At 43.8% G+C, this 12,611-nt stretch overlaps 1 protein-coding gene across 2 annotated transcripts in view; it reads left to right on the top strand.

The window, feature by feature from the left end:
• The window catches only part of LOC107395014 (transmembrane protein 54), a 13,627-nt gene extending 1,116 nt beyond the window's left edge, over positions 1-12,511 (top strand). For both annotated transcript variants that reach the window (XM_015974272.3, XM_054734656.2), the window contains exons 2-6: positions 54-250; positions 4,459-4,518; positions 7,155-7,346; positions 11,194-11,334; positions 11,451-12,511. In XM_015974272.3, coding sequence (XP_015829758.1) covers positions 54-250; positions 4,459-4,518; positions 7,155-7,346; positions 11,194-11,334; positions 11,451-11,783 — 923 coding nt within the window. In that variant the 3' untranslated portion in view covers positions 11,784-12,511. The remainder of the gene's footprint in view (positions 1-53; positions 251-4,458; positions 4,519-7,154; positions 7,347-11,193; positions 11,335-11,450) is intronic.
• The last annotated feature ends 100 nt before the right edge of the window (positions 12,512-12,611 follow it).

Raw genomic sequence — 12,611 nt, 5'->3', positions numbered from 1 at the left:
TAGGAACACGGATTAGGAAACATTCCCTTCACTGCTTCCCTCCTCCTCATCAGGTGTGTGTTGCGGCAGACTGGAGAAACCCAAGGTGCTGATGAAGATGGGTCTCAGCGTGATCGTTGTCGGCCATGTTACCTTCATACTGGGAGCACTGGTGCATGGTGCCGTGCTGAGAAACACCTATCAGCACGAGCGGGCCCGGTTCAAGGATTATGCCGTGTCTGATGTGCTCGCTCTCATCTCTGGGTTCTTGGTGAGCACTGAACAGAGTTTGTAGTCATTTCTGCTGTGAGAGAACTACAAATGAGATATTTTATTTGTCCATCTAATATAATTAGAGTTCACCTTTTTATTTCGTTCTCAAATCAACACCTCATGAAGCGTATTGACGTCATTGTTTGTCTTTCTTTCTTTATTGGACTTTGATATCTATTTTTTATTCTCTACAATATTTAGCTTGAGTTTACGCAGTTTACCTGATTAGTGTGGCAGATTTTGTTCAATAAAAGGTTTTGGCCAGAAATCGTCATTAAAATAGTAGAATTCAGCGTAGCTACACTTTACCGTCTATAAAAACATGAACTGGGCTCAGTTGTTCTGGTAAGCTATTGGTTAAATGCTTTCCAGAGTTCTGCTCGCAGCGGTAAACCCGGCAGCACATTATTTTATTTATCTGTAGATTATTGGTTTGTATCGGGACAGTATGATGGAGCTAAGACCAGCTGAGAGTTCCCGGTGGAAGCGCTCTGATCACAGAAATGTAATATTTAACAGAAGTACAGATTTTGGTTCTGAAGACGAACCGAATCCTCCACGTGTCCAAATCAAATCGCAGGAATTCTGAGTCAAGTGGTTCAAAACATGTCTGCACCTCCAGTAATGATCTCCAGCTAGCGGGGTTCAGTTGAACTTCTCCGGTAATCCAACATCCGTTCTCGTCGCCATCTACCAGAGAATAAAACAACTCTGACGGACTAGCAGAGGCTTCAGAAGCTACATGACTGATGACACACGCTCTCTGCTGTAAGGCTAGCGCAGCACCACCGGAGTCGAGGATTGTTTTCTACAGCTGTTTCTGCAGAGCTCCTTATGAAACGTCACAGCTGCCCAAGGCTTAGACCGAAGCTACCTTCTGTTTCTGCCGTGCCAGTCACAAATATCAGATTTTCTTAAAGATCCAGCAGTGAAGACCCAAAAGCCTTTTTCATCTGAGGTTTTAATACTTCTCTACACATGCCCTCTAAAGGAACTTTGCCTCTGGCCAATATCTTTAAAATTTTGCACCAATATGTTTAAATTTGCCTTTGATGTTAGAATATCAGTATGACTTCATGAGGAAGCTTTTTTCCAAGACACTCCTTAAAGCTACAATAGCAAATCTGCTAAACGAGCTAGCTTCTTGCCTCTTACCAGCGTTCTAACATGGTATAGCTATAAATATATTGTGGAGATAAAAAAAAAAGTAATGTAGTTTGTTCGCATTTGTCTAAAAACCTCAACCAGTTCAATTCAAGTTTATTTATTTACCGCCAAATCACGACAAGTCGTCTCAAGGCACTTCACAAAGTAAAAATGCTGACACAGGTCAGTTCATTAAGCCAATCATTAAAACATTTCCTATATAAGGAAGCCAGCAAATTGCATCAAGTCAATCACAGGCATCAGTGTCTTTACAGCAATCCTCATTAAGCAAGCATGCAGCGACAGTGGAGAGGAAAACTCCCTTTTAACAGGAAGAAACCTCCAGAGGATCCCGGCTCAGTATAAGCAGCCATCCTCCACGACTCACTGGGGATGGAGAAGACAGAGCACGCACACACACACACACACGCACGCACGCACGCACGCACGCACACACACACCAAGTTGTGTTTCTATGGCTAAACTGTGATTTCTTAGTAGATGTTCTGTTTAGTAAGCGATAAACCTTATAGTCTTTATCTAGGTGAATCTATAAAAATCATTCAGCAGATGAACTAGTAGTAGCACATTCCAGAAGGTAAAATGTTATCTGGACAGAGAGAAGAGAAGAAGCAGTGTGCTAGCCGATGGCCGTCTCCATGAGGCCACCACAGCTCAGCAGAACACAATAGCAGCTTCACTCTGACACTCCAGCTGTCTAAGCCTATAGCAGCATAACTACAGGGATGACCGTCTGTATGCCCTGCTGTACACTCTAATGACAAGGCTTGGTCTGAAACCAACGATTAGGGTTGGCCATCGAGCATCGATTGGAACCCGGACCAACTGTTAGTTTTTCCCAGAATCGTTCAAAGTTTTTTATTTCAACTCCTAGTTTCGATTCCAAGAATGCCGACCGGAAGAGGAATCCGCGGCTGATCTCTGTGAAAAATGAACGTGATCTGCAAATTATGATCAACGCTTTTCAGAGCTGATCAGAACAGCTGTGTGTGTGCAGCACCGAGCCCCCCCTCCCCCCACCCGGCACGCAGCGGCCAAATATAAACAAACGCGTCTGCCGAACTTTTACTCCGTGATGTAAACTTTAACTCCTGCAGCGTAGAGGAAACGTGTTAAATACGTCAACACGGTGGATTTAATAGAAGCTTAAAGAACAAACTGGACGGTGTGAGGTGAGTTTGTCTCACTGCAGAAATAACAACACACACGGAGCGTCAGCAGTCGGACGCAGCCGCTCACCAACACTCGTGTGTGTGTGTGTGTGTGTGTGTGTGTGTGTGTGAGAGCGTCAGACGGCTGAACAATAACCTGTAGAATAATTAAAAGTCATCATGCTTCTCTGTGGTGGACCACACCAGCTTCTGCCACAATAAATAATAATAATAATAATAATAACAATAATAATAATAAATTATACACAAAGAGTGAACATTTTAATTTCCTTCTGAACAATTTCTGTTGAGTTTTAATGTTTAAACCTGTTAGCTTGTTACTGACAGCAGCTACGTTTAAATTCCACTTCCTGTTGTGACTGAGCGCTGCTGCAGCATGGAGGTGTAGTTCTCAGTCGTCCTGGACATGATCATCCTGAGAGCTTCAGCTGAACACAGCTGGACGTTTCTGGATATGTTGGAGACATTTAGCCTCTCATCCCAGAGGCTGCTTCCAGTCTTTGGTTGTGGTCAGAAACAAACACACTGGTTGTGCTGCAAGTCTTTTTCTTTTTGTCTCCAAATCACGTTTGTGTCTAAATGAAGGTGATGTTGTTGTTCATGGAGTTAAAATTCATGTTGAAGTTAAGATTATTTCATCCAGTAGGACCTGTGGTTAGCTAGCTCATGTAAAGCATGTCGTGTCTTGAAAGAATCAATCAATCAATCAAACAAAGCTTTATTAATAAAGCGCCTTCCGCAACCCTGTCAGGAAGCCCAAGGCGCTGAACATGGTACAGTAGAAGTACAAATATAGTGAATAAATCAAAAATAAAAGCAATTCAAATTACAAAATACAAATGACAAAAAAGGTGAAACATTCTAGTACAGGACAGATGGGTAAAACAAGGGATAGAGTGAACCAATGAAAACTGTGAAAGAAATTCAACGTAAAAGAGGTCCGAATCAAACATGTTCAGGAAACGCCAAGCAGAGGAGGTGTGTTTTTAGGCGATTCTTAAAGTCGGATCGAATCGGAATCGGGAATCGATAGGAACCGGAATCGAAACAAGGAATTGGAATCAGAAACGTTCAGAATCAGATGATGCCCAACCCTACCAACGATTGCACCATCCGGTTGTCGGTCTCACCGAACTGCTGCATTTCGTCACTTCACTGGGTCCTCCAGTCATTAGGAGTTCGCACATTTAGCAACAGAACACCACTTGTGTGAGAGGTTCTCCGCTCAATAACATCAGAGAAGGAGAAACAGCCGGCTGCTACCACTTCAACTACCACAGTCCCAAATAGAAAAACACCATTTGAAGTCACGGACAACGAGACGTATTTGACCTAGAAAATGTCCACTGGTGTTTAGCGCTCTCTCGAATCCTCTGAAGATGCAGGTTCCTGTATCAGGAGGACGTGGCCAGGCATGGCGAGAGAGGAGTTTGTGTTTAAAAGCTAACTTGTTTAGCAGATTTGCTATTGCAGATTTAAGGCGTTAGTCATGCAGCCCAATAAAACGTGTTTCCATAAAGCTTCAAACTCTGGAAGGAAGAATGCTTGTAGTGTTACATCCGTGGCATCCAAACACCAAAGAAAACTCACATTCTTTATTCAAGTCTATAATAAATCCTAACTTTTCATTTGCCAACAGCAGCCATGCAGGTTTGCCATCATTGCTCTTTGTGTAAATTGAAGCCAATGTTAATATGAAGGTTTAATCGATCTAAAGGAGGTCTGATTGTGGTTAAAGGGAGGTTTTAATGCGTGTTCTGATTGGACGTGACTTAAATCTGCCAAATTCTGTAAGCAGAAGATGTGCGCTACCTTGTAGTTGCTGCCTCTTAGAAAACAAACCTTATCAGATGTTTTTTTTTTGCAGGGTGTCATTGTTGGCATCTTGGCTATCGTCCTGTCAAAACACAAGAAGAGCAAAGGCCTGGTTAGTATCTCTCGACCTTTTTTTTTACTCAGACATAAAAAATGTTGAGCTTTCTTCTGTTGTATCTTTTCATGTTGATCTAAATCAGAAATTCAGAAACTCTGATCTATTTTTGTGTCTGCCCACATGCATACCTTACTGTGTAAGCTACCAGCTTCTGTCTGTTTCATTACACAAAAACATTACGGTACGTTGCCGAAGATGGTTAGACCTCCTCTGTTTACTCATCGTTCCGCTGCCAGGCTGCTCAAACGAGATGGACAAGGCCACCAGCCGAACAGAAAGACGGAGCTTAAGTGTGATTAAACCACTCCTTATTCCCTTCGTTAGTGAGAGCCACCATGAAGCGAGCGGGGCTAACCAGTCTTATCTTAATCAGTCATCAGGAATCTCACGTTTTTGCACCTTGAGTCTTCACTGGCTGCTGCGTCTTCAAGCAGGCTTCTGTAAACCTTGTTATTGATAAGATTCTCTAAGTTGATATACTTCTGCCACGCCTCTAGGGCTGGGCAATGAATCCAACATTTATCGTTATTGTAATTTCTGACTCTTATTGTGATCATTTTTTCCATGTCAATAAATCTGATAATAAAAAAAGAAAGATGTGTGTAAGTCGGCAGCGTTCATGTCCCTTTAAGAAGCTGTGCCACCTTGAGTCGCGTAAAAATATGACTCAACGTAATACACGTGACAGCCCCATCTAGTGGACAACTTTTGTTTGTGCACATACCGGTAGTTATCATCCATTTATCGTTCTCAAGGTGAAATCCTCAAAATATCATGATATTGATTTTAGGCCATTTTGCCCAGACCTACATGCCTAAGAATTCCCAAAGGAAGCAGTTGGATGGAATGATGAGTGGGGTGAGACGGCTTCCAACTTCAAACTCGGCTCTCACTTTGCTATTCCTGCCATGTTGCATGTGTGTTAGCACACAGTGTTGCAGGATTTAGACCCAGCCCCAGTACTTGCACTTCCACCCTTGTGCCCCTCAGTTGCGTGTTCCATTGCAGTTTCCGTAAACAACATTGTACCCAAATGTTGTGTCAGGTACCACAGGGTTCAGTTCTTGGACCCACTCTTTTCCTTCTCTACATTTCCCACACACATTTCAAAATTTGTCTCATTTGTATGCTGATGAAATTCTGCTCTGTTCTTCTTTTAAGCCAAATGGATGTCTAAAGGTGTTAAAATGTAGCTTCATGAAAACTCCCCGCGGTAACACTTAACAATAAAGTACGCAAAATTGTGCTTCGTTACTAGGGACCGACTTAGGGGGTAATGAGTAATGAAGCAGGGAAGAATATGTAGTTTTAGAGTGTTTTTACACGTTGATTTGAAAGTTTATAAATGTCAAAGTAAATTTTTGTGTACTTTTCTGATAATTTAAAAAGTACCCTAAACACTGAACATTTTTTAGTGATTGATTTGAGCCGGGTAACACTGTAACCTGTAGGATTTTGTTCACCCATCTGTGGAATATTACCTCACACAAGATGAAAGAAAATGATGTTTGAATAAGCTCAATGTCTTCATAGTAAATGGCAATGTAGCAACATATAAGTACTGGTTAAGTACTGAGTAAGTACAGATTTGTTCCTCAGTAGATACTTGAGAGAAGGCTTCACTTTCCATCATCTCCAGATGGACGGATGTCGACGATGGACGATGAGGTGACAGGCGAGTGAAATCAAGATGAAACGGGGGTGTTAAATCTTTGTGACGTTGCAAATCATCTGCATCCTTCATGAAGTTTACTAAAGAGAGTCCACAGGAGGCACTACATCCATTTGGGATTCACTCCTTATTGCTTTCATAGATAACTACCTATTAGTCCCTGTAGGACTGCTGGATGTTTACCAGTAAGTATTGGTTAACTACCTATTCTTCCCTGCTTCATTACTCATTATTTTTGAATAAAAATAAGTGTGTTTGCCTCCAGTCAGTCCAAAAAGCTGCTGTAAGAGAGAGAACACCACACTTGGTTGTGTCTCCTTACCCTGGTTGCTAGTATATTTTACACTCCGGTTTACGGTTTTAGCTTTCATTCTGAGGGTTTTGTGCTGTGAGGCTCCAGGGGCCTTTACAGCTCCTCAGGCTTGTTGAGGTGGGCTCCAGCTTGTGGAATGCTGTTTTTCTTGCTTTTGCGTAGCTTCATTCTTTCGATTCCTTTAAACATCTGAAGTCTCATTCCTTTAGAAGGCCTTTAACAAGATTTGGTCTGTATGATTTTATTCTTGTTTTTTCCCATTAAGACTACTTTAAAAATTAAAGTTCGCTTACACAACCTCGCAGGTTTTAATCAACACCAAACACCGTAGCTCTAGAGGGTCTTTAAAACGTGACCTCTGGATATTTTAGGCTTTAAATAATCACAAGATCTACGTCACATGATCTCAAAGTTTTCGCGTCTAGCCCGCGTGATTCAGGTCAATATTTCTGAAGGTCTGACAAAGTTTTTGCTAGCTAGTGTTACTTTGTACTCTTGTTGCTACGACATGTCCAAAGATCTGCTGTTGCTTATTCTTGAATGTCTGTTTATTTACTGCATCGCACCCATTAAAGCTTAATCAGCTGAGTAATCGAGGCTCACTTTCATGATTATTTCAGCCTCCTTCCTTCTTCCCTCCCACAGACATGGTCTTTATTCACATTCAGCCTGTTTTCGTCTCTCGTGGCAGCAGCTTCAACCGTCGGCCTCTTTGTGTCAATGGTGACGGCTATCATTAACGGTGGGTGGAGCCTTCTGACCCACTGCCGCTTTCCTGATGCTATTGGCTACTCCAGCAAGACCAACGAGTGTCCCTTTGACCCTACCCGCGTCTACGTAAGTGTCTGTGTGCAGATTATATTGATGTTGACATCTTGCTTGTTGGTCTTTAATGTCAAATAATTGTAATGTTAATTAGTTTTTATTTCAGGGGTGTATTTATGTGCCCTAATGTTTAGGGTGTGGCTAAGTAGCCACATGGCAGGCAGGTGTAGTGCAGGTAAAACATGGACTCAGAGACCAAAGGGGATGCATGAAGAAATGAAGTGTTCCATGCATGAGAGCATGTGGAGGGGGTCAGACGTGTGTGTTTCTGGCTCCGTGTGTGAGAGCTAGCATCCCTGCAGGAGCAGTGTGTGTGTGTGTGTGTGTGTGAGTGCAGAAGGAGGTCTTATGTCCATCTGCATCATCACTAAGTCTGTCAGACGTTACTGCTGATGGACTGGTGGTAGAAATGCTGACCTGACCCTGTCGGCGCGCTGCAGGCTGTGTCTTTTTCGTTTGCTGCAGATGGACTGTCAGGCCTGCTCAGCCTCACTGCTGCAGCCACACATCAGTAGCACTTAAGCATGCATTTGAAGGGACCTTTGTCTAAACCTGGATTTCATCTTGATACAAGTGGTTAGTGGCAGAGCAGCTGTCGATGCACACAGGATTTTACAGCTCAGCTGGATTTCAGCTGTTAATAGCACAAAGCCAGAAGTAGACAGATGTTAAATCCCCTAAAGCCATAGTGTTCTTAAAAAACATTTATTCACTCTGTGACGCTGTGTTCTGTTTGCCTGAACTTATCTTTGCCTTGCAGCCAGTCAGTCACTGTACTATCAAGTGGCAGCTAGCAGGAGACTTGGGGTTAGATATACAACGTTTACCATGAAATGCTGTCATTTAAAGCATAAATCTGGAATTTTTCATCTCCAACAGTGAATCGTACCTTAAGTCGCTTTTGTTATTTCCATCTTTAAGGCTGAAGCAACACCTGTCGTTCATGAACGTGCACCACTAGCTGGGCAGCAGAGCCAAAACTCGTTTTACAATTTCTATTCTTATGCTGGGGTGGGTGGTCTCTGCTGTCACAGGCTTCCTTTTAGCTTGGACTTAACTTGCTTTTTATCCCAATTGAAGCTGCGCTCTTCGAGTTTTTATTTATCGAACCGCTACTGAAGGTTCCTAACAGTCCCCGTGAACCGTTTGGTGATCTGAGCTCCAGCTCTAACGCAGAGACGCTCCCAGAGCGCTGCATTGTTCCAGTTTGCTTCTCAGCTGGTTCTGTTTACAAAAGCAAAACTTATGTCCGTGTCCACTTTAATTTTCAGTGCAGTTGCCAGCCGGAGCATGGCGGTAATTCCACACGTGATCGTGACTCCACCCTCTGTTGCGCCAAAGCGTGATTTTCATTCACACGTCTGTTGTGGTAATATTACTACCTGCATCACCATGCCACCATGGTGCTTTCATAAAACACATTGTGGTGGCAATATTATGCTGATTAGCCAGCACGGTGTGTCTTATGAAAGCGGCTCGTGTTACCCCCCCCCCCCCCCCCCCTTCAGGTAAAGTTGTGGCAGGACTGAGTAAACCACGTCTGTTCTTTTTCCTAAAGAACCTTTATTCCAAGGAAAGGAACGTTTCCAGTACCTCTATTGCGGGACAGTGGTTGTGACGGGGTCCATGTTCGTTGTTGCTTGTGACTTTGTTGACCTCCATGAAGACTCGGGTTGTGTAACGATCTGCTGTGTGCCTGCCAGCACCCACTGGTGTGGTCGGCTGCTTGTAATGCCTCGGCTTCGACATCTTCCACGCTGTATTGTCTTGTTCTCTGCAGCTGACTGACCGGACCAGATTAGTTCAGCAGTTTGGGCAAAGAAGCAACACTCAAATTATGTACAGAGATGAGGTCTTACTCTGAATTTGGAGCACTTGATTGAATGGAGGATTAAGTGCAACATTGACTGAATGCACTGAGATTTTACCTCCGTTGTTGGGTTTGAGCACTATGGCATCATTGTGCAGCTCATTAGGACGCTTAACTCGTAGCTGGAGCACGTCTTGGCTGAGCTCGTAGGGCTACACTGATGCAAAGTTACATAGCTTTTCATGTCTGCAACATCGATTTGGGCTCAGGTTTGTTTCTCATGCTGACTAATCAAAACTGAACGTTTTAGCTGCTTGTCATGCTAGTAGCAGATAAGTTGTGTAAACAATGGATTAGCAAACAACTCTCAAGATGGCATTATTTAATTTAATTTGAGTCAAGAGAAGATAGAGGTACTTAAGTATATTTAGAAACAATATGTATTTGAGTGAGTCCTTGACAGTGTATGGCAGACTGCCGTAGCAGTGACTACGTCACATTTTTTGCTGTCCAATAGCATGTGGAGACAGTCTGGAAGACGAGCATCGATTCCGACCCATGTCCAAACCAGCTCAGTGGCCTAGTGGTATGGGTGTCCGCCCTGGGACTGGGAGACCAGGGTTCAAATCCTCGTCGGGTCATACCAAAGACACCTGAAAAATGGGACCCAGTGCCCCCCTGCTTGACACTCAGCATTAAGGGGTTGGATTGGGGGGTTAAACCACCAAATGCTTCCCGAGCGCTGCTGTGTCTGCAGCTCACCGTTCCCCAGGGGATGGGTCAAAGTCGTAGAACAAATTTTGCACACACACCAATGTCTGTGACGACTGGTGGGACTTTACCTTTAAACTCTGTCTATAGGTCGTGGCCAGACCATATACTGACATATGTAGGTTGGCTTGACAAGCTAGTAGTCTTTTGTTTAAATCAGGGCTATTCAATTCCGGGCTTCTAAGGCCGGTGTCCAGCATGTTTTAGTGGTTTCTCTGCTCCAACATGCTAGATTCAGTGGTTGAGTCACCTGCTCATCAGGCTCTGCAGAAGCCTGTTAGTCACTGGTTGATTGAAATCAGGTGTGTTGAAGCAGATCTGAAACTCAAACATGCTGGATACCGGCCCGGGAGGCCCGGAATTGTATAGCCCTGGCTTAAATGAATGCGAGTTGATCTCTGTGGGGAAAAAAGCTCTGGTATCCTGGCGCTCCTGTTTCAGGAACTAGAAGTGAGCCAGAGGAGAGGTGAGCGGAATACAACAAGTTTTAGACTCTTATCTCGTGATATTTGGGCATCTCGCCTCTGACTAACAGCAACGAGACTCTACTACTGACTGTTTGCTCTGCAAAGCGGATGCTTCAGCTCCACAAATAACACAAGCCTGGAGGAGTTCTGCTGTGTGGTAGAGTTGCTAATGCTAATGGTTAGCATCTCTGGGCGAGATGTGCTCTGCTGCCTCCTGAATGCTAAATCAACAACAGCCTTCCTCATTGCAAGCCAACATGGGCGAGTCAATGTCGCGGAACTAGCTGTAGTGCGTTGCAACTACAGCTAGCTGTAGTGCGTTGCAACTACAGCTAGCTGTAGTGCGTTGCAACTACAGCTAGCTGTAGTGCGCTGCAACTACAGCTAGCTGTAGTGCGTTGCAACTACAGCTAGCTGTAGTGCGTTGCAACTACAGCTAGCTGTAGTGCGTTGCAACTACAGCTAGCTGTAGTGCGTTGCAACTACAGCTAGCTGCGTCACACATTTTTCTGCATGTTTTATTGTGATTCTGGACTCGGGGCTGCAATCTTGTAATTTTGTTTGTAGTCTGCTGAGCACGCCTAACAACAACAGTATGCTTTGAATTCCCCGTAGTCATGTCATATGTGCTGCATATGCCAATACTAGTTTTTTCCACATCCAACCTGACGGTACACAAAAAATCAGTTTCATATAATACTTGTGGGACAATTCCATATTTCTTAGCCAGCAGTGCTCACTTGTTTTAGATTATAGTCTGATTGGTCCAGGTTGTGTTTTCCAACCTTCCTCCTTGTTTTTTTCTCCTCAGTCTACCACTCTGATTCTTTGGGGACCTCTGATCGTGATGTGTTTTATTCAGCTGGTGTTTTCTGCTCGTTGCTTTGCTGCCTGTGTTTCCTTCCTGGGATTGCCTTGTAGTCGCACTAAGAAGAGGCACTTCACACAAACAGTGAGTCTCTGGTTGAAAAACACTTTACACCAGATCTAAAATAGAATCCTTGGTGATTAGACTACTTAAGTGCAGCGCTGATTTAAAAGTTAAAGTCAATTTCTATTTTTATGTAGATACATGTGGTGGGACCAGCAAAGGAAGCCTTTCAACCTCCAAGAATCCACAATCAGCCTTCAAAAGTCTATACTGAACTTTCCAGGATCCATAACAACCCGGCTGAACTGTGCAGCGGAGCTCCAAGACAGCTGCCCCGAGCTCCTCCTCGGCATCACTCTCGGCAGCCCCACAGGTCCCACTCCGAGAGGCAACCACTTCGGCAAACACACCGCGAGAGGTCGCGTGTAGAGCCGAGAGAAATACGAGCTGGCAGCCGAGGAGAACGGGAGCGAGAACAGCTCCAACCGTTGAGAAGGGCTGCACCAGAGAGGTCCAGCTTTTGGATTTAGCCGTTACTGTGATTGAGTTGGAGTCGCAGAAACGTAGCAAACGATCAAAGCTCTCTCTCTCTCTCTCGAGACGTTATATTTGTTGGTAGACTCCTCTAATGTTCAGACCGTCTGCTCCGTGTCCCTGATCCTTGTGTGTCTCTCAGGAAAGACAGCTGGGCTGAGGACACAATGCTAGGTTTTAATTCACAAGAAGCAGCTGGCTCTTCTTTTTATGCCAATAATTGAACGCAACATTGCCATCATCTTACGGGGCAACGAACATCAGACGAGGTTTGCATCTTTCAGAACTATTGTTGGCTAAAGTTGGCGAAGAACAAATGAAGGAGCATTTTTTTCTCTTGTATAAAAATAGTTTAATTTTCTTTTTTACAAATTGCCACTGGCTTCACTTCAGCTTGTCAGGGACGTTGCTTCGTAAACAGCTTGGCAGTATTTGTTCGACTAAAGAAAACCACGTCGAATACCACAACGGCTGAAGCATCAAACGGTTTGTGTGAAAACTTTTCGTCTACAAATCAGATCAGCTGCGTTTCCTGCTTCAGCCATTTGTTTACACTTGTTTACCAGACCCTGTGATTCACTTTAGATACACAGATAGTGTTAATTTTCCTGAAGGAAAATGTTTTTGTTTACATTTAAAGTTTGCTGATTTGTGAAGCAGCACTGATTGTTTTTGTGTTTTCATATTTTTTTTCTAGGTTTGATAAATTTTTATCCGAATCATCTATTAGTGTCTCAACTTTGTAACAGAGACTGCTTCTTTTTAGTGTGTGCTCCTGACACGTCAGTGGCCCGACGGGTATGACTGGTTCAGTAAGACGAGCT

This window comes from Nothobranchius furzeri, chromosome 11 (assembly GCF_043380555.1).
Source record: "Nothobranchius furzeri strain GRZ-AD chromosome 11, NfurGRZ-RIMD1, whole genome shotgun sequence".
In the NCBI taxonomy this organism is placed as follows: domain Eukaryota; kingdom Metazoa; phylum Chordata; class Actinopteri; order Cyprinodontiformes; family Nothobranchiidae; genus Nothobranchius; species Nothobranchius furzeri.
Note: the sequence above shows the minus strand (reverse complement) of the source record. Positions and strands in the feature narration are given on the sequence as shown.